Genomic DNA, 21,822 nt, shown 5'->3' with positions numbered 1-21,822 from the left:
TCATGTTCTCTCTCCCTCTCTCCCTTGCAAAAATAAACAAATGAAACCTTCATTTTAAATAAGAAAGAAATGGAGCTCCTGACTGTTCATCTCTGACTTATGTCCAATATCGATTTCTTTTCAATGTAAGATATGAAATGACATTTCGTTAGTGACACCTGCATTTTTATGCAGGAGGTTTGTCACACTGGGTCTGTGCAGTTGTTCCCCAGCATCTGAAAACTGTTCTTAGACTCAACACGTTTTGGTCAAATGAATGAGCAGAAGTTAATTCTTTTTTGGTTATGATAGAAGCCAGAAAAAGAAGAAAATCCATGTTAAGAAGAAAATAAAGCACTTTCATTTGATCATCTTGATTTTGTTTTTCAAAAAGTAAGTTTTGAGGGTCACCTGGGTGGCTCAGTTTGTTGGGTAGCTGCCTTTGACTCCACTCATGATCCCAGAGTCCTGGGATGGAGCCCCAAGTCAAGGTCCCTGCTCAGTGGGGAGTCTGCTTGTCCTCTCCCTCTGCCTCTTCTCTCGCTCATGCTCTCCCTCAATACGTAAAATCTTTTAAAAAAATAAGTTTTGAAGCCATGACTACTTTTTATGTCTATTATTCTTTTCCCAAACGGCTCGTATAGGTCACGGACCAGTGTCAGCCTGGGTCCCGGCCCACGGGTGAATCAGGCAATGCCGCCATGTTTATTTTCTCTCCTAAGTAAATGCAAGCACCTACAGTGAGTCCAGTTCCATGGTTGTGGAGACAGGAAATTAACTGAATGAATGTAAGTGAAGAGTGCTTCACGTCACATGAATTCAATAGAAAAAACGGTGAAGGGACTGTTTGGGATGACAAAATATGCATGAGATGGCCCAGCAGCCTTGTTAACAAAGCAAATATAACTAGATCGGAAAGTGAGGCAGTGTAGTTTGGTGGAAAACAGGGTTGAACTCAAGAGACCTGGATTCACGTGATAGTTTGGCCCCTTACTGTGCGACCTTACTCGAGACACTTAACCTCTCTGATTCTGCTTGCTCATTTGAAAATATTAAAACTTGTCCATCTTGGAGTGTTATGATGATTCAATTCAATGTGTAAACGTACCAAGTGAGAGGTAAAATGCTTTACACTGAAAAACATTTTTATTACCGTAATTTTCCTGAAGTAGGCGAAGATTTATGCATGGGTTTTATTGTTTAGTATGGTGGAATTTTCCTTCTGGATTATGTCAGGTTTCAGGCGCAAACTATAAGCTACTTGTGGAAAACTGGGGAAGTATCTCAAACTAGAGCCATAAAAGTGACAAAATTCCATAGAACGTAATAATGGTTTCCAGGAAACGCTAAATTCTGTCAACTTTACCTTGCTTTTTCAATCTCCTTTCTTACTTTGTAATTAATTCCTTATTTGGTATATTTGAAGCAGTGAGAAAAAATGAGTGATAAAGAGGAAGGAAAGACGGAAGACGTTGTGGAGACAGGATCGATGGTAAGGAGGAAGGATTTGGAAAGAAGGAGGTTTTACAAGATTTTATTTATTTGCTTGACACACAGAGAGAGATCACAAGTAGGCAGAGAGAGAGGAGGAAGCAGGCTCCTCGCCAAGCAGAGAGCCAGACGCGGTGCTAGATCCCAGGACCCTGAGATCATGACCTGAGCTGAAGGCAGAGGCTTAACCCACTAAGCCACCCAGGTGCCCCTACAAACGGCATTCTTGATAAATATTAAGAGCAGTATCGTCTATGTAGGGGCATACAAACTGTAACTAAATTTTAAATTACCAATATGGGTGGAGCTAATATTTTCTCTACAATGGATATAAAATTTCTAGCACGATGACTTGATTAAATATTGAAAAATAAAACGGAAGAAAAAGGTATTTTTGAAGAGGAAAAAGCTTAACTGTAATGCCTACTTTAAAAAATAGGCTAACAGACATTTACATGGGATGTTATGGCACATTTGTAACCATAGGAGGATATAAAAGATATTTTGCCATAAGAAACAGAAATTAACACTGTAGGTTGGGACACTGAACTAGTTTTAATTGGAGATCTCCCAGAAGCAGATCCTGAGACAAAGATTCAAGTTCAGGTAGTTCATTTGGGGAATGAGCCCAGGCAATAGCCACAAGAGGGTGGGCAAGGGAGACAAGGAAAGGCAGGCAGGCAATGGAGGGTGTACCGTCAAGCCAGCTACCACGGCGGCAATTGGAACTTAATCCCACCAGGGAGCCCTGGGAGTCCATGCAGAACATAGGATTCCGTCCTTTCACTTGAAGGCCAAGACCACTGGGGTGTTTATACTTTCACCCCGGTCAGTCACTGGCCAAGAGCTCTTAGGACTGTGGGCTTGCTGTATTTCTGCCCCTCAGCCCTGCCTTCTTGGTGCTGTTGGGTGGGGTGGGGGGATATTCCCCAGGGCCAGAGAAAGCCCTCGGACAGAGAGACAAAGTTGCTGGCCGTTGTGGCCCGTGATGAGGCCTGGGGGATCCAGCTCGGACAGCTTCTGCTCTGAAGAGATAAGTTTACTTCTTCCCTGCAGATCTTTGGGAATGGTGTTTTCAACGATTTGAGGTTGTTGAAGTGACAAACGCTGGCAGGAAGAATGGCATTTGTAGGTCTCTTCCAAGCTGATGGGAAGATCCCTATGGCTTGGTTTCCTCGTCTGCAAACGGGGAGGGGGGGAGGGGGCACTATTCATATCTGATTAGGTGTTGTGGGGCTTACAAGCAGCCCATGATAAGTACGGAGCATAGTGCTAAGAATGTAAGCGGTACCTGAAAAATGGTAGAAATAAAGATGAGAATGCTTGGGAGGGGCAGCACTGATCTGACAAGTTCTCACCGAAGCCACGCCCTGCTTACAGAGGGTCCAAGACTCAGGAGCACTGTCCCCAAATGCTCCCTGGAGATTTTCTGAACAGCCGGCCTCCAACACATTCCCTCTACTTCTACTAACTGGAGACAGGACTCCGCCAGCTTTGTCCGTCCCTCTCAGCTTTCTCATTTCCTCTCACTGAGTCCTTGCCTCTTGGCATTTGCTCGCATGCTAACGTCTGTCTGCCTCACCCCCACCCCATACCCAGCCCTTCACAACTGTTTTCCTAACTATAAGGGTAATATATGCTCATCTTTTAAACACGTGTTATAGGTAGGAAAATGTAAAAACAAAAGTGAAAATTGCCCGTCATCCCACACATCTTGGTGTATTTCCCTCCAGTACTTTTATCTAAGCATGTACATAGCCCATAATTGAGATCATTCTTTTGGTATCATATTCTGTGGCACGCTTTCCCCACCTGACATAATGTTATCATGTTCCCATAGCATTAGACTTTCTTCAAAAACATGACCGCTAATGACAGCATATTACTAAATGGATGTTTTTAACCATCACGCCTATTGATGCAAGTTGTCAATTTTTTTAGCTTGTTATAAGTCATTCCGCATTTAGCATCTTTGTACACAATTATTCGAGTGCTTCTCTGAGTATTGCTTTGGGGATAAGTTCCCAAGCAAAATTCCTAGGTTGAAGGGCATGAATGTTCTAAAGGCTTGTTACTATGTACTGACAAATATCCTGCATGGAGTTTTTTTTTTTTTTAAGATTCTATTTATTTATTTGGCAGACAGAGATCACAAGTAGGCAGAGAGGCAGGCAGAAAGGGGGGAGGGGGAAGCAGGCTCCCTGCTGAGCAGAGAGCCCAATGTAGGACTCGATCCCAGGACCCTGAGATCATGACCCGAGCCGAAGGCAGAGGCTCAACCCACTGAGCCACCCAGGCATCCCTTGCATGGAGTTTAACAATGTTAACACGTGTATAGATTTGTGTAACCATTACCATATCAGTATAGGGAACATTACCAACACCCCGATAACTTCCCTTCTGTTATCCCTTGATAATCAACCCCTTCCCCTTGGCATAACCCCAAGAGGGTTATGGGATACTTAATTCCATACTGTGGAATTAACTGGTCATTCTCAGCTAATCACCTTAATAGCATTAGAAAGCCTCCAAGTTAAAATAACTCCCGCAAGGACCCCGCTAGACCCCAGGATTCTGCTAAATGGGTAGGTGAACAGGTGAGCTTCCCATTCTAGCAAAGGAATTAGAGGACCAATTAGGAACCAAGCTGGCAGCTCAGTGGTCCAGAACCTAGCGGGTTTAGGGGATTAAGAGCTTTCCAATGGGACTGTGTGGCTCTAGACAGTGGTCCTCAAACTTTAGCATATGGCAGAGTGCCTCCAAAACCCAGAGATTTTATTTTTTTTTTAAAGATTTTTTTTTTATTTTATTTTATATATTTGACAGAGAGAGATCACAAGTAGACAGAGAGGCAGGCAGAGAGAGAGAGAGAGAGGGAAGCAGGCTCCCTGCTGAGCAGAGAACCCGATGCGGGACTCGATCCCAGGACCCTGAGATCATGACCTGAGCCGAAGGCAGCGGCTTAACCCACTGAGCCACCCAGGCGCCCCCCAGAGATTTTATTGAAACACAGATTCCTGGTCTCCACTGCCTGGGTTTTCTGATTCAGTAGATCTGGGGTGGGGAGTAAGAATTTCTGACAAGTCCCCAGGGCTGCTGTTGCTACTCCTTTGGGGACCACACTTGGAGAACTGCTGCTGTAAGGCAAAGAAAATACTGAGATTAGATGAACAATATCATGCCCATATCACCCAGCATGGTGGAAAAGTCTCCTAAAAGTATTGCACGGTTTGTCTCTTTCAAGTTGAAGGACTTATTAGAGCTAAACTTGCAGCTTGAGGTGTCTTGTCTTTCCAGGAGGGCAGACAGGGCAGTCAGGAAAGGGTAGGAAATGGGTCGGATGTTCCCTTTTCAGATGACCCAGTGTCACTGGACTTCTTGCAGTATTGGAGCTCTCCTTAAGCATAAGTAATAATGGTGTCGTCGACTGACATCGTTTTCATTGAAAGTGCCGGGATCTGTAACTGTCAAACTATAAATCTATGCTGCAGAATTCTTTTTTTTTTTAAAGCTACCTGTCTTTGCTTGAGGAATAATGAAAATGAACCCCCTTATATTAGTATACCCCATTCTAATTTACAAAGTGCGTTCACGTGGTATTTATTTGATCTCCCAAATTCTGTGAAGGAGGCAGGGCAGTATTTTTATTCCACCCTTTGGACTACTGGCTCTCCAAGTATGGTCCTTGGACCTGCAGCATTAGTATCACCTCTGGGGAACTTGTTAGAAATGCAATTGCTGGCCCCACCGGAGACCAAGGAATCAGGACTTGAGGCGCCAATAGTTTGCATTTCTAACAAGCTCCCAGCTGATGCTGATGTTGCTGCTGCTGGTCCTGTACCACACTTGGATGAAAACAACTGCTACATATTAAAACGAAAGATCTAGAAGCCCAGGGACTTGTCTTAAGAGGACTCCTACCAAGGTGATTTTTCTGTACGACTATATTTGCTACATCCTGACTCCTCCCCCATATCCCCTGCAAATCCTCCCAATCCCCACAACTCTGCTTATGAGTTTGAGGTCCCGACAATTACTCTAAATTGCAGTTTCCTCACCTGTGAAATGGAGATAATAATAGGATTGACTTCTTTGGGTTCCAGTGAGGATAAAACAAAATCTGGGTAAAGATACTTAGCACTGTGCTGGTGCTTAATAAATTCTAACAGTTACCATGAGTTTTATTAATGTTACCGGAAGTGTGATATTTCACTAGAATGAATAGATTTGTAAGTTCTTTCAGTGTGTTTCTTCAGAGTGCCCCTCTTAAAATGGGACTATTCGTGGATGATTTAGACAGTAAGGCACATCTGGAATGTTTCTGTGACTGCCCTGAGCTCTTGGCTGAGAGCAGGGTGCTTAGGAAATGGGACTCACGACTGGTAAAAGGGGAGCAGAAGAATAAGAGACCAGTTAATGAAACAGTGCATTGAAAGGCAGACAAGGGCAACAAGAGTTCATTGAGGAAACGCAGAACTGGGGAGAGGGAGAGAAGTGTCTGAGGGAGGAAGCAACTGGGAGGGCAGTCAGAGGTGGGAGGCAGGTTGTAAAATAATCTATCTCCTTCAAAATTCCTCCCAGGGCAGCCCCAGGGGTAGGTTCTGGGGCTGCTCCAGGCCTGGGACGGGGTCGGGGAGGGCGAGGGCTGTCAGTGCTCTTGTTGTATAGTCAAGGGGATGAACACTCAGGTGCCCACAATTAATGTCCTGAGAGGCCTTCCGGGGCTAACTGACAATTCAGGGCACAGGGAGTTGGGGCCCAAATGTTGATTTGTCTTCAGGGTGACTCCTATTCAGCAAAATCCTGGCTATAGCACATCAAACACTCGCGCCAGGGATGTGGTCCTTCTTTAGTGCAGGTCTGTTATGTTCTTCGTCGAGAAGTCCTGGGCTCCTCAGGAAGCGGTTTTATCTTATCTGGGTAGTGCAGCGCGGGTTCCTCACCCCGCGTGGACAGGGACCCTTGCAACTGAATTAAACGGAAGAAACAAAAGCAGCAAGTTCGGGCCCCGTGGGCACGGCCGGTCAGCCAATGGGGCCCGGCCGCTCCCCGGCGGAGTGGTACTATGATGACAGTAGCCAACCAGCGCGCTCCATGCAAATGTGGTACTGTATCCCGCACCCGCCGCTCCAGTGCAGTCTGGTTGTTATAGTGATAAACTGAGGCCTTGGCTTTTGGCTTTTTCGGAGAAGGAAACGGGTGGGGGCTCGGGGGGTTAACCTCTTCCCCCAGGGAAGACAGAAAGAAGGGGAGAAGAAGGGGGATGGGTGAAGAAGAGAAAAATACGTGACAAAGAAAACATTCTCTGCCTGGGAGGAGACTCACAGAGGGTGTAGAGCTGGAGGGAGCATTCGCTGGCCATGCCAGTACTTACCACTGATGCTGAGTCAGAAACAGGTATCCCAAAATCCCTTTCCAATGAGCCTCCCTCAGAAACCATGGAGGAAATAGAGCACACATGCCCACAGCCTCGACTGGTAAGTAAAGACAAAGGATGCAAATGTTATGCTTGGCTATGGCACAAAAGAGTTCCTTATGCGCCTGCAGCCGGCGAGGAAAACGATGCTTGGAGGATTTTCATGTAAATGAGAATGGAGCTACTGCCTAATCCTTCTCAGCTGTTTATACTTAGCTTCTATACCGGGGCGCTGCTCTCAGTTTACAAAGCATTATTGTATTGGCTGGGTAGGAAACGGGCTGCTTGGGCTATGCTGTTTTTCTGCCTTGGGAGGAGGGGATGGCCTTTTTCCTTTTAGGTGTATTCTGGTCTGAAGGTAAAAATCTTACAGTGCGTTTTTTTAAAATGGTATTCTCTTCGCAAAGCTTGAGACGAGTCCGTTGTTAAGTTCTAAATTCTAGCTGAGAAATGATTTGGTGCCCAACTCATTTTGGTGCCCAGTGCCAATTTTGGAAAAACGAAAACGATAAGGAAGCCAAACTTCCCCGTTCGTTTGAAAATTTCAAAATGAATAAGTAAAAGAGTCCCTCAGTGATGTATTCAGAAATAAGGCGCCTTTTAAATGAATCCGAGCATTTCCGGACCGTGCGGGGACGGTTTGTCTTCAGGTAGTGGGAACCCAGGGGAAGCGACATTGACTACTTAGAAAGGGCTTGTATGCCTTTAATAACGAAAGTGTGGAGACGGGGCACTCCGAGCTTCCTTCCGTCTCAGTGACTGGTATCCCCAATTTGATCCGTTTCTCAGCCACTGGACATGATTATTTAAGCAGGCGTGGAAGATGGTTCTCAACCACCTCAGCGTATATCCTCAAGGAATCAAAAACACCGGATGGGGGGTGGGTTCTCTGTGGACTGAAGTCTTGGGAAACTTGGGAGAGACCTCCCTTTGCACCCTCAAGTCCAAGTGGCAGCTAGTTAGAGCCATCCTTTTTGTAGCAATTCCCCCAGTTAAGAGGTGCCATGTTTTGACTGGCTATGGAGTTTGACCCTGGGAAGAGATTTTTTAAAGTATTTAGTGATGTAGCATCTTCTTTCAACTCCCTGAACGAGGGCTCAGATTCCAAGGCTGGCCCACCATGCAACTGCTGTTTCTTCATAAGCGTTACAAAGGTTCAAAGGCAGGCTTAGAACAACGTCCCAAAACATGAAAATGAATTTATATTAAAGTGTTGTGGACTTTTCACTGTTTTTATTTTATAAAATATATTTTCTTCGGGCAGCTTAACATAAACTTCTCTCCAGCACCCAAGCCACTTACAGAATGGTGTGTGTGTGTGTGTGTGTGTGCGTGCGCATGCGCGTGCACACCCACACCCACACCCACACACATATATAATCTCCAGTGTTCCAATTTGCATCACATACCCTCCCAACAGGTAAAGGGCAGAGAAGAGAGAGGCAGCATCGGTTCCAGCTTGTGCATTTGTCTCTCCTGCCCTCTTTTCCTTCCTTTTTCGCCTTTTAACTATTCTGCCCCTTGGTTGCTTCTGCCCGGAGAGGGTCAGTAGAGGAAATCAAGAGAAGGAAGACCGTTGAAGTACTTTGCACTCTGACTTGTGACGTCTCATCCTGGACATGACTCTAAAGAACCCTGAAAAGCTGGCAGTGTTACACCTCCAAGTCGCTGCTGTTCTAGAAATGAGAAAACTGAGGTTCAGAGCGGGTAAGCGACTTCCCCTAGAGTCACGTTGCTTGCAAGGGTTAGAGCTGCGGTTTGAACCCAGAGGTCTACACCCACCAAGTGGAAGATCTTTCCCTGCAGCACACTCTGGAGTGGGGTGCATTCCCTTCCCATCTTTTATGAAGGTCTAACTTAAAGTAGGAGTGTGTGTGTACAAAAGTCGAACTGTGAAAGCGATGGCTTCCATGTACCTTTGATGAAAACTTTCCATGTTGTCCATCATTATCATGGTCTACTGAAATTTTGCTGCTTAAATAGGGGCTGTAGCCAATTTATAAACCCTTACTCAGTTTTTAGAATCACCTTTTCTCAGCCAACTTTATCACTGTAGGGGTATATTCTAAATTTAGTTGTACACTTCGGAACACGACTTTCCTTTGCTAATGATTTCAAGTGAATAACGCACATGCTACCTACTTAGTAAGAAAATTTGTTGATGGAGAGAGTGATTAGTGAAAATCTTAAGTAGCATTTCTTTTTATGGTTTTTGGTAGTTCCTGTTGATCTTTAGCTTTGCTAATACCTTCACATTTCAGATTGGGTAAATTCTTTGTTTCTCCCAGCTCCCACCCATGTTGCTCAGAGTCACGCGTGGGTTACTGCACTGTGGCCATTAGCCCGTGTGGCTGATGAGTTCCAAAGTTACTTAAAGTTCATGAAAGACTCGACAGATATATCCCTTCAGAGGACAGGCTCCGTTTCGCACTTGTTTTCAAAGTGGAATTCATTTGGTTTAGAAGAAATAGGACTCAATAATAAAACGTTTAAAAAACAAAAAAGAGTAGCGGTTGCCAAAATGGATCTCATTGTATTTGCTGCGGCATGCACTGGTTCCCCAGATTGTGACTTTACCTGGGGAGAGCAAAACGGAAACTTCTGGGTATATAAAGGGCCATTAAGCTTCACTGCAAGTATGGAATGTGAACTTATGTGCTGATTGTCATTGTCTAAGTATAAGTTTTATTTAAGTCTCAGCAATTGGGTCAAATGCCCCTTTCGTGATGAACTGTGCTCTCTTAAGCTTGGCACTTGGAAAGGCGTGTACAGTGGCTCTGTCTCTACGTGCATTTGCCTATATATCTTCAGCTAAGGTTGTCTGTTGTGATCCTAACTTGCGTGTTGATCAAGTACCTACTACTCGCTGAGTCCTCAAACGGTTTGTGACCTAGGGATTCTAGAAGAGACTGACATATAAACAGACACTTTGTCTATGAGTTGATATGGACACCATGTGCTCAGAGGTGTGTTAGCAGGTGCAGTCAGGGCAGAAAGGAGTGTGCTGACCTCCTTGTGAGTCAAAGTTTGCTTGGGGGATGTGGAGTGGAAACCTATACATCAATGTATCTCTGGTCTCTGATATGGAGCCTGGCATAGCCCTTTAAGGAATTGAAGTGGGGAGCGGGCATGCATAAATAAGCAGGGCTTGGAAGCAATCTATATTTTAGATCCTTGTAACTAGCAAATTGATAAGGACATTGAAGATGTGTTGCAATCATGTTCAAGGAGAAATTTTTCTGAAAGGACTACTTGTAGTTTTTCCACCTGCCTTATTTCTCATTGGGAAAAAAATGTCAGAAAGGAGAGGAATAAATAGAATTAAGTAACACTGATAAAGAAAATAGAAAAGAGGGCTCCTGGGTGGCTCAGCCGGTTATGTGTCTGCCTTTGGCTCAGGTCATGATCTCAGGGTCCTGGGATTGGGCCCCACGTCAGGCTCCCTGTCCAGTGGGGAGTCTGCTTGTCTCTCTCCTCCTGCTTGTGCATGCTCTCTCTCTTGCTCTGTTCTCTCTCTCAAATAAATAAATAAAATCTTTTTAAAAATAAATTCAGGCTCCTGGGTGGCTCAGTGGGTCAAGCATCTATCTGCCTTCAGCTTGGGTTATGATCCCAGAGTCCTGAGATCGGGCCCCACATCGGGCTCTCTGCTCGGCAGAGAGCCTGCTTCTCCCTCTCCCTCTGCCTGCTGCTCTGTCTACTTGTGCTCTCTCTCAAATAAATAAATAAAATCTTAAAAAAATAAAATAAAAAAGAAATTAGAAAAGAAATAACAAAAAATTACCAAGTTTTCTGATAAAGCTTTTATCTTAGGATGTAATCTAATACCCTTACTACTTTACCATGGTGTTCAGATTTGGGATGTGTCTGAGATCTCTTCTTTCCATTGTTAAAGTACTTATTCTTGATTCTTTTTTTTTTATTAAAGATTTTTATTTATTTATTTGACAGAGAGAGATCACAAGTAGACAAAGAGGCAGGCAGAGGGAGAGAGAGGGAAGCAGGCTCCCTGCCAAGCAGACAGCCCGATGCGGGACTCGATCCCAGGACCCTGAGATCATGACCTGAGCCGAAGGCAGCGGCTTAACCCACTGAGCCACCCAGGTGCCCCTTATTCTTGATTCTTGACTTGTTATCCTTTCTTTGCTCTTTACTTGCTTAAACATGATGCAAGGTGACTCCTAAGCTTGTCTGCTGAGAAGAGAAGCTGAGTGGTCATGGGCAGTATGAGGTAAGAGTCCTTGGAGACCCACTTCCTGAGGGATGAGGGTACTCTGTGGGCAAGGACAGAGTCCTCCTACCTCCCCAACTCTCAGATTGTGCCTAGACAAATCCTCTGGGCCCAGTGGATACCCCGTAAACCCTAACATGGCCCAGCCACCCTGGCAACCGTCTGCTTATGGATTTGGTTAATGACCTTGGTCAGATTCTTCTAGGAGCGCTATGTGTTGTGGGAAGGAAGTTGTAATTCTAACTTGCGGCGGTCACTTCCGTGAAGATGGATGTACCACCGATCAACTGAGATGGCCTTGGAAATAAAAAAGTGCTCGTTCGATATGCCACGTTAGCAGTTCATTCCAGGCTTTACTTCAAAATGGAGCAGAGCCAAGAGACTGCTGTTGTGCAGAAGGTGCATTATGTCAGTTGGGAGGTAGGACACGTACCCGCTACCGCTCAGGAAGATGGCTGGATTTCCAGAGACGTCAGTGGCTTCCTATCATCATCTATTTAACCACTCAGAGCAGCATGTATTTTAAAAGGGAAATAGTTAATGTGCTGTGTTGGTGAAAAAGAAACAACCGTGAGTTTCCTTGGGCATTGACTGGTCGACTGGAATTCTGCCCAAGGTTATTATTAGAGCTCTTCCTATTGGTCTCGCTCCAAATGTAACTTCCATTTCTTGCAGATCAATACCAGTCAGGTGTCTAGAGCATGGAATCAGCGAATTGGTTTCTTCCATTCTTTTAAGTTTGTTCTGTCACCATCCCTCCAGTCCCCGCCCCCACCCCAATTTGCCTGATGCTGAAGTCCTTACCAAGGAGAGAGATCTAAATCGGTAAAAAGATGGGGAGGTTCTTTGTTTCACTTTGGTGATTGAGGGTACAGCAACGAGAAGGGCGGGTGTGTCTTCATGCAGGCAGTGTGGAGGATTTAAAGCTTTCAGTGATGTGGGACTTTGGTACCTGAGAGAAAGCTCAGTCCCCTCTCAGCAGGACCCAGGTAGCCAGCTGGTTAGCGACTTCCATGTACAGCAACGTCCCAGGGGCTGTGGGGAGGAATGAAAGAAGTAATCCACCCTCCCTGTCCCGGAAAATCATTCCTGTATAACCAAAGACTGTAGTTTGGTATGTGGAAACCTGCCAGGATGCTGGAAGCCTTGGTAAGAGGGGTTTTTTGTTGTTGTTGTTGTTGTTGTTGGTTTGTTTTTGTAAATTTGACTTTAATGTGTTGGACTTTACACAACTTTTAAGCTATATTTTATCCATTGAGCTCAAGTACTTCCCAGCAGGAAAGATTCCAGTCATGTGACCCCCAGGTTGAGACAAATCCCTGTATTTGAAGAAAAGATGCAACTTGCTGATCCAAAACCAGTTTTGGACATGGAAGGGATCAGTCCGCTTTTGAGGGGCTCTTAAGTCTCCTTTGTATGGGGCATACTCCAGCCTCTAGATCAGTGTTGTCCAGTAGAATACAATATAATCGACAATTTTCTAGTAGCCATGGTTTAATAAGTTTAAAAAGGTGAAAGTAATTTTATTTAATTTTATTTTTTAAAGATTTAATTTATTTATTTGACAAAGATCACAAGTAGGCAGAGAGCAGGCAGAGAGAGAGGAGGAAGCAGGCTCCCTGGCTGATGCGGGGCTCGATCCCAGGACCCTGGGATCATGACCTGAGCCAAAGGCAGAGGCTTTAACCCACTGAGCCACCCAGGCGCCCCAAGTGAAACTAATTTTAATAATACAGTTTCTTTGACCTATGATACCCAAAATATTATTTCAACATTCACCAATATCAAAGTAATGGACGAGGTATTTTTTATTCTTTTCTTTATACTGAGTCTGAAATTAGGAGTGTATGTTGTACTTAAAATACATCTAAATTCTGACTAGCCAGTTTCAAGGGCTCAGTAGCCATAGATGGCTTTAGAGGGAGCTCAGACACCTGCACAGGCCTGTAGAGGATCAGCTCAGAGAAGCCACAATGACAAATACATTTTCTGTTGCCTGGCACACATGTACACACATATATTTACTCATAGTGAAGAAACCACTTCACTTCATATTTTACACTCTTGATATTCCCTTTTGCCCTTTTGTGTTTTGGTTAGGAAGCTAACCAAAGGAAGCTAATGAGAATTATATTAAATTTGAAGTTCTGGATGGGGAAGTGGAGAAGGAGAGAACAGGATGACTATGGGAGACACTACGGAGGTCAACACCCCAGGATTTGATAACTGAGTCTGAGGGTTGGCCGGTATCACGGAAGACTCCATTTTCTGGCTTCCTCAAGTGGGCTCCAGCACTCAGGCATGAGTATCAGGGTGCAATAGTTTGTAAGAGTTCTGTTGGGGATGACATGGAGACTTCGACTTGGTGGTGTCTAGTTAGTGTTTGCTTTTGGAACTCAGGAGAGAGTTCTGAGCTGGAGATGGAGATCTGGAAGATGTCTGCATGGAGGAGAGGGAAATGGAATTGAAGTAGTGAAATTGACAGGAACATAATTGAGTCACAGTCTTTGGACTAAGAAAATGGTAATGGAAGTGGTTAGCTAGCAAGAGCACCTCAGGATAATCCTACTATAGGGTAATTCTAGAAGATAACTGACCCTGAGCCATGCTATCAGGTTCTTAGAAAGGAGAAAAAGAGAAGAGCTGTAATTAAAGTTATTAGAAGGCTCCTTATATCTGCCTGTCTCTATGTGAAATCTGGTTAAATTAATCTACTTGATCCCAGAATCTTTTCAGAATGGAACCCCGAGGAACGCCATTTAAAGAGCCAGTAGAGGAAGGATCATGAAAAGAAGACAGGCCAACAGCAGGATAAGTTCTGTGGTGGGAATGTCCAGTAGAAGCAAATGCAACAGAGAGATTAAATGAGATAATGAGGAAAAGTCCCCTTTGGATTAGGAAAAGAAGAAGTCAGTGGTGGATGTTTCGGTGATGTGACAGGAGCAGAGGCCAAAGGGCAATGAGTCGAGGAAGGCCTTGGAAGGTGAGGAGGTAGAAGCTTGCCTGAGAGGGTAAGCAGATAGAATGTGTAGGATCCAAAGGTGAATAAATCAGGATTTAGGGTTGAGAGAGGCTAGCCTTTTTCTCTTCTTTTTTTCCTTTTATATATCCTCCTTTGGTTCCATTCTTCCTTCCATCCAGTGTGCCAAGGCTTTTGGTTGGCTCATTCTTGTAAGATAGTAGTTTCTTGTACTTGAATATAAATGGCATAGAGGGAACAGGAGAGAGTGAAAGTGATAGGGGGAAAATGAGGAAGGGAATGAGCTTTGGGCTAAAGACGTTGGATTCCAGTGAAAGTGGAAGAATTGGCTTCAAGCAGGAAAAGAGACACTTCTTTCACTTGATGGTGAGGAAGCTGGCAAGGATGTTTTGGGTAAGAAGTTTTAGAGAGTGTATTGAATGTGGAAAGCCTCTCTCATCTGATAGCTTCAGTCTTCTCTATGAAGACAGTGGTGAAGTTAGTGGCTGGGCTCTGGCAGGTGCCGAAGTGTAAGTATGGAATAGCCTGAGAAGTTGGGTCCAACCCCAGGGTTTTCCTCTCCAGAAGCTTCCAGGCTAGGCAAGGGGCTAAGGAAGCGTGGGAAGGCTGAGTGGCTCCTGATGAGATGCCATTCCGGTGAGAGGGAATGGCTCCATTCTCTTATGGCTCCTGGGGCTCCATACCAACTCCCAAGATCAAGGCAGATCTAGATTGGGAGCTCCTGGGGGGACCTGGGCTGGCCCACAGCGGAACTGCTGGGGCCTGGCAAGACAAGTATGTTGCAACCTGGTCTTTGCTCGCTGGAGCCCACAGTCTCATTTGGACTTGAGTTTTGCTGTTGACTTACTGTGTGGGCTTAAGCCAATCGCTTCTCTCTGGACCTCCGTTCTGTCACCCACCACAGGCTGAAGAGATGATCCTTCCCAACTCCAAGATGGTGACTGTAGCTTCCCCAGCCATGGAACATGCTCCAGCCCAGTGCACTCTGTTCGATCTCCTGTTCCTCTCACAAGTCAGGGCTGCCCCACTCCTCCCCTGCTTTTGGTTTTCTCCATTTGGGGTAAAAAGAGGTTGAATGATCTATGGCAAGACATGCCGGCTAAATATGAGTAACAAGCTCTGGAACCTCCTATTAGTGTTGTACAAACCTGTTGTCTCCCACTTTATTCTTCATCTACTTCTTCAGAAAGGTTGAACGTGTTCCGAATCACATGCTGAACATTATGGTCATTGTTCAAAGAAACCTACATTGAATCTCTTCTCAGTGCGAACAATAACCCTCCTGACTGATTTCATAATACTCAAGTGCGGAATCCGGGGTTTTCTCTGAGGCACCGCAGTGTGACATTGGGCGCTGGGGACCTTCTCCTCTCTAGCCACCTACACTTAACTGCTTCTGGTTAAAGTCCAAGGTGGCTCAGGCCATAGCCTTGAAACTCTTCAATCTTTCGCTCATGCCCACACAAAGCTTCTTGGTGCCCCTTGGTTAAAAAAAAAAAAAGTAGGAAAAAGATTTATTCCCTCTGATGGCTGGGGGCGAGATGAAAAGGAGAAAGCAAGAAAGAGAGGGGCAAACCAAGTCATTGCAAGCTACGCCTATTTTCTTACAATAATCTCCCAGGTAACAGCCTCTACCTTGCTAGGATCTGATTACCCGTTGCCGGCCTCAGACCATAGCATTATTGTTTTAACATTTCTACTTTCCTCTTTATCCCAGCATGAGACAGGTTGTATGGAAGGCTGGGGAAGCTGACCCTGCTTGGGGATAAAGAGACAGTTGAACACTCAACAATCTTGAAGGCACACTTGAAAACACAGTGATCAGAAAATAAAGCCGCAAGCCCGGTTTAGTGTACGCCCGTGTAATAATGTGCCGGACCACACGGGGCCGGCCCAGCCAGCCGGCTTGATTTTCATATCCTCTCTGCCCTCCCGTGCAAGTCTCTGACTTGGTGTTTTTCTTTTCCACTTAGGAATTCATGCACGTTGAACTTGACATCCGCGTACGGCGTGCTGATGTCTCTTTAAAGCGGGCATTTAAGAAGAATAACAATAATAATAATGGGTTCATAGAAGCATCGTGAATGATGCCGAGATCCTGTTCCTCGTACACGCAGGCTTCTGGGCTCCTCTCTGGTGTGCCTGATAGGGCCGCAGCCCCAGTCACGTAATACTGAGTTCTCTCAGACCTCCGCGTTATTTAGTTACAAGGCAATTGCTCTATACTGGGCTGAGGACTAGGGGTCTCCCTCATTGTCCTCTGGGGGCAGGTGGGGGAGTAGTGTACACTGTTAGGGACCGGCGATGGGAGCCCTCTCCATGTTCCCTTGTCTAACCGGGCTGCAGACTGAAGGAAGAATTACTGCTCCCTGTGTGATAAATAAGGAAACCAAGAATTAAGTAATTCCCCAAAGGTCAAGTACTAACGGATAAGCTGGGCTTTAAAGTGAGGGTTTTGGGGTTTTTTTTAGATTTTATTTATTTATTTAGCAGAGACAGAGACAGGGAGTGAGGGAACACAAGCAGGAGGAGTGGGAGAGGGAGAAGCTGGCTTCCTGCCGAGGAGGGAGCCCGGTGCAAGGCTCGATCCCAGGATCCCGGGATCATGACCTGAGCCAAAAGCAGCCACTTAACGACTGAGCCACCCAGGCACCCTTAAAATGAGTTTTGTCTAACTTCTAAAGCCCCCATTTCCACCACACCCAGCTCCCCAACATCAGTGAGCAGAGAATCACCTACTCATGCTTCCACGTGAGTCGGAAGCAAGAGGTTTTTGCGTACACTTTTAAAAAAAGATTTTATTTATTTATTTGACAAAGAGAGAGAGAGAAAGAGATCAAAGTAGGCAGAGCAGCAGGCAGAGAGAGGGGAGGAAGCAGGCTCCCCTCCGAGCAGAGAGCCCAATGCGGGGCTCAATCCCAGGACCCTGAGATCATGACCTGAGCTGAAGGCAGAGGCTTAACCCACTGAGCCACCCATGGACCCCATGTACATTTTGAGAAATGCTGTGTTTAGCTGTCCTGTATCACTTGGTCTGCCTTCAGGACCAGGAATGGAAACAATTGAGATGGCTAGGCTCTTGGAAGTAAATATTTTTGACCCGGCAAGTCTTCTCCTAGTAAAGTTGGCTACAAAAGACGAGTATTAGGATGATCTCAGCAGCATAATTCATAGTAACTCCAGCTGGAAATGACCCAAATCCCCAGGGGAAGTAGAATGGATTAATTGTATTTTCACACAATGAAACGCTCCACAGCAATGAGAAAGGAGAATCCAAAACCACCTGTAAAAATACGGATAAATCTGGGGCGCCTGGGTGGCTCAGTGGGTTAAGCCGCTGCCTTCGGCTCAGGTCATGATCTCAGGGTCCTGGGATCGAGTCCCGCATCGGGCTCTCTGCTCGGCAGGGGGCCTGCTTCCCTCTCTCTCTCTCTGCCTGCCTCTCTATCTACTTGTGATCTCTCTGTCAAATAAATAAATAAAATATAAAAAAAAATACGGATAAATCTCACAAACATAATATTGAACAAAAGAAGCCAGATGCAAGAGAATACACACCACATATTTTCCTGATCTATTAAAAATTTTAAAAGTAGGCTCACCAGTCTGAGTTTAGAAGTCAGAACAGCAGGAGGAGCTTAGGACGGATGCTGGCTTTGGTCGGTTACTTGATCTGGGTGCTACCTACGCTCATTTTGTGACAGTTCAGTGTTACACCCTTAGGATAGGTGCAAAAATTTTTTTTAAAGATTTTATTTTATTTATTTGACAGGCAGAGATCACACGTAGGCAGAGAGGCAGGCGGAGGGGGTTGGGGAGCAGGCTCCCTGCTTAGCAGAGAGCCCGATGTGGGCCTTGATCCCAGGACTCTGAGATCACAACCTGAGCCAAAGGCAAAGGCTTAACCCACTGAGCCACCCAGGTGCCCCAGGTGCAAGTTTCTGTACGTGTATTGTTCTTTAATACAAAGTTGAAAGATATTCCAACCACAGGAACAGAGAAGGTACACTCTACAACCGATTACCGTTTCCAGACAATTCTGGGGACCTCGCAGATAACATTCTAAGGAACAGAATCAGCTCCTGCCTACGATTACAGCTCTTGGCCATTAGCAGAGCTGGACTGTGCACCAGGGGTCAGTACCCAGCCCCAAAGAGAACGTAGGAAAGCCTTGGAACTTATTTCTAGGACAAGTAACCTAGTCGGGTTATTTGTGAATTAAAAACCGTGGTGTCCAATCTATATGTGTTTTATAACAATGGCCAGAACTCATAGTCTGTTTCCAGACTCAGAAGGAAGTGGGTAAACTGGTTAGCTAGCAAGAGTGTCTCGGGATAATGCTGCTTAGGGCAAATTTTAGGAAATAACTGACCCCGAACCATCTATGAGGTTTTCTTAAGGGAAGAAAAATAGAAGAGCCGTAATTAAAGCTAAAGGAATCCTCCCTGTATCTGCCTGTCTCTGTATGAGATCTGGTTAAATGGATCTGCATTACCCCCCAATCTTCCACGATGGAATCCTGAGGAACAGAATTTAGAGACCAAATGAGGAAGGGTATTGAAAAGAAGACAGGTATTTCTTTTTTTTTTTTTAAAGATTTAATTTATTTATTTGACAGACAGAGATCACAAGTAGGCAGAGAGGCAGGCAGAGAGATAGAGGAAGGGAAGCAGGCTCTCCACTGAGCAGAGAGCCCGATGCGGGGCTCGATCCCAGGACGCTGGGATCATGACCTGAGCCGAAGGCAGAGGCTTTAACCCACTGAGCCACCCAGGTGCCCCAAGACAGGTATTTCTTAAATTGGTGGGAATTTGGGTTCTAAGAGCAATGCTGTTGCTTCATTGGTAGGTAAACTTACATGTTTTGTTTTCCTGTGAAATATTTTTTTTTAAAGATTTTATTTATTTATTTGAGACATCAAGAGAGAGTGAGAGAGTGAGCATGAGCAGGCACGGGCAAGTACAGAGGGGAAGGGAGAAACAGGCTCCCCCTGAGCAGGGATCCTGATGCGGGGCTCGATCCCAGGGCTCTGGGATCATGACCTGAGTTGAAGACAGACGCTTAAGCGACTGAGCTACCCAGGTGCCCCAAAATATTGTTTTTATTAAAGAATCATCTGCTTTGTACAATCAGTCATCTTTGGAATATCTTTCTTTGGAACATCTTCTTTGGAACATCTTTCCTTTAGTGGCTCAGAAAAAAAAAGTTTTATTATTGAAATAGGATATAGCAAATACCTCCTGCTGCCACATGTTAGAAATATCCGTACTTCCATCCTACTGTATAGCAAACCTCCCACACTGCATAATTTGTTCTAATGCTTGTTTCTTCCAGTCTGCAGCAATGTTTTCTGTATGTCTCCTGAATATATTTGACTGACAAAGCATTTTAGTTTGACATCACTTCCCACCGCCCCCCCCCCCCCGCCATATACATTCCCCCTTTCACTGTGGCATGAAGAGCTGGTGTTTCTGCGGTGGTATGAGACCTTCGGCTTTTGTTTACTGAATGAGAGAAATTTGAAAAGGCTTCTCATGTTTATCATTGCATGCCACTGCATTTTGTAAGGGACTGGGTTATCATGTCTTGAAACATTGCTGAAACAAATCACAGAGGCTGGTCTTCATGGTCTGGATGCTTTGCTTCTCAGTATTGTGGTAACTACAGTAGCCTCTTATGATCATTACCCGATAGCTCCAGGGGTTTTTTTTTGTTTTTTTTTTTAAAGATTTTATTTATTTATTTGACAGAGAGAGATCACAAGTAGACAGAGAGGCGGGCAGAGAGAGAGAGAGAGAGGGAAGCAGGCTCCCCGCCAAGCGGAGAGCCCGATGCGGGACTCGATCCCAGGACCCTGAGATCATGACCTGAGCCGAAGGCAGCGGCTTAACCCACTGAGCCACCCAGGTGCCCCGATAGCTCCAGGTTTAATGCTAATGGCAGCAGGTATTTGAAATAGACTCCTTCGTGTTAATGGTGGATTCACCTGTCTTCCTCTGGATTTGATTAGGTCTTCATTGTTCACACCTGATAATGCGGCTGATGCGAGACTCCTGCAAGGGCTGGAAGGGTCAGCTCGGCCACGTTTTTGTCGCTCACCTGTGCTTGTATTAGTTTTTGCTTCCCTGTTTCATTGTGGGAAATGCTTTAAGCCACTTGGTGGTCTTGTGAGCATTCGTTTAGTTAAAACTACGTAATATCATCTACAAATGCCCTTATCCAGGCCCAGGCAAATGGCACTATATTACAGTAAGCTGACAGCAAATGAAAATGCCAGGGGGCCCAGGCCACCCTTCTCAATGGTACAACTTGCATGCTTCCTTGAGGACATCTCGTAGACTTCATGTCGACAGAGATAGGGCACCAGTAAAAATCGGCACCTTAAAGTTGGCCCTAGACATTGAGATCGCCACTTACCGCAAACTGCTGGAGGGCGAGGAGAGCCGGCTGGAGTCTGGGATGCAGAACATGAGTATCCATACTAAGACCACCAGCGGTGGCCTGAGCTCTACCTATGGGAGCCTCCCAAGCCCTGGCCTCAACTATGGCCTGAGCTCCTTCCAGTCCAGCTTTGGCCCCTCTGCGTCCTTCAGCCGAGGCAGCTCCTCCAAGGCTGTGGTGGTGAAGAAGATTGAGACCCGTGACGGGAAGCTGGTGTCTGAGTCGTCTGATGTCCTGTCCAAGTGAACAACCACCGTGGTCCCGCCTAGCCTCCCCGCCCTCGTGGCTGCCGTAGAGCCTTTGGGGGAAGGAGCTGTGCAGGGGAGCATCGGGAACAGGAGACCCACCTGAGACTCACTCAGCCCCAATCCTCAGCCTGCCCCTGGGGGGAGTCTGCTGCCCTGGGTACCCCCTCTTGTCCATGCCTCCAACTAAAAGCCAATTCGAGTGTCTTGTCCCAAATAAAGCCTCAGCCGGCTCTGCCCATCTTAAAAAAAAAAAAAAAAAAAAAAAAAAAAAATCGGCACCTTAGAATAAAACATCAGTAACTCCTCCTGTTTTTTAACTTGAAAAATAAATCTAAGCTCAAGTGTTGCTCTTTAATGGATTGTCTTGCCCGTCCCACATTACAAAGCCCTGGGCTCCATGTTCTAGATCATGGCCTTGGATCCAGCAGTGAGGGAGAGCACCGCATTTTCAGTCTGCCTATTTGGCCGCTTACAGAAAAGCTCTCTTTTGAACTGCTTTTTGGTTCTGAGGCTCCGCCTTGTGTGGAGGGTGTCACAGAGACAAACACAAAAACCAGGATGGTCTTGGGGCACCTGGGTGGCTCATTCGGTTAATTGTCTGCCTTTGGCTCAGGTCATGATCCCGGGGTCCTGGGATCGAGCCCTAAGTCAGGCTCCCTGCTCAGCGGGGAGTCTGCTTTTCCCTCTGCCCTCCCCCGACTTCCGCTTGTGCTTTCTCTCTCTCTCAAATAAATAAAGAAATCATTAAAAATAAAAAAGGAAACAGGATTGTCTTCAGCAGGATGTTGAGTATCCTGGTTCCGCTAGAGAGCCTCTCGCCTCGTGCCCCTTACGGAAGCATCACTGGAGATGTTGCTGTGAAATCCCGCATCAGGAAGTGCTGCGCTGCTCCTCAGTAGCTATTTTGTTTTTCGCTTATGCACAGTATTTTGTCTTTCTCTTTGCTTTGATGGCTGAGAGTTTCAAGTCGTTTCTGTGACCTACCCGAAGTGTAGAGAACTGGGCTAGGTATTCTTGTACGTTCATTTCGCTTCTG

At 45.6% G+C, this 21,822-nt stretch overlaps 1 protein-coding gene across 3 annotated transcripts in view; it reads left to right on the top strand.

Moving 5' to 3' along the window:
* Positions 1 to 21,822, top strand: part of PCYT1B (phosphate cytidylyltransferase 1B, choline) — a 124,704-nt gene that overhangs the window by 21,027 nt on the left and 81,855 nt on the right. For 2 of the 3 annotated variants that reach the window (XM_045995710.1, XM_045995714.1), the window contains exon 1: positions 6,708 to 6,947. The exons of the other annotated variant lie outside the window; for it this stretch is intronic. In XM_045995710.1, the coding sequence (XP_045851666.1) occupies positions 6,831 to 6,947 (117 nt within the window). In that variant the 5' untranslated portion in view covers positions 6,708 to 6,830. Of the gene's footprint in view, positions 1 to 6,707; positions 6,948 to 21,822 lie in introns of those variants that run through there. 3 annotated transcript variants of the gene reach the window in all.

Source organism: Meles meles, chromosome X (genome assembly GCF_922984935.1).
Source record: "Meles meles chromosome X, mMelMel3.1 paternal haplotype, whole genome shotgun sequence".
Classification (NCBI taxonomy): Eukaryota; Metazoa; Chordata; class Mammalia; order Carnivora; family Mustelidae; genus Meles; species Meles meles.
The sequence above is the reverse complement of the archived record's forward strand: the minus strand, read 5'-3'. Positions and strand labels throughout refer to the sequence as shown.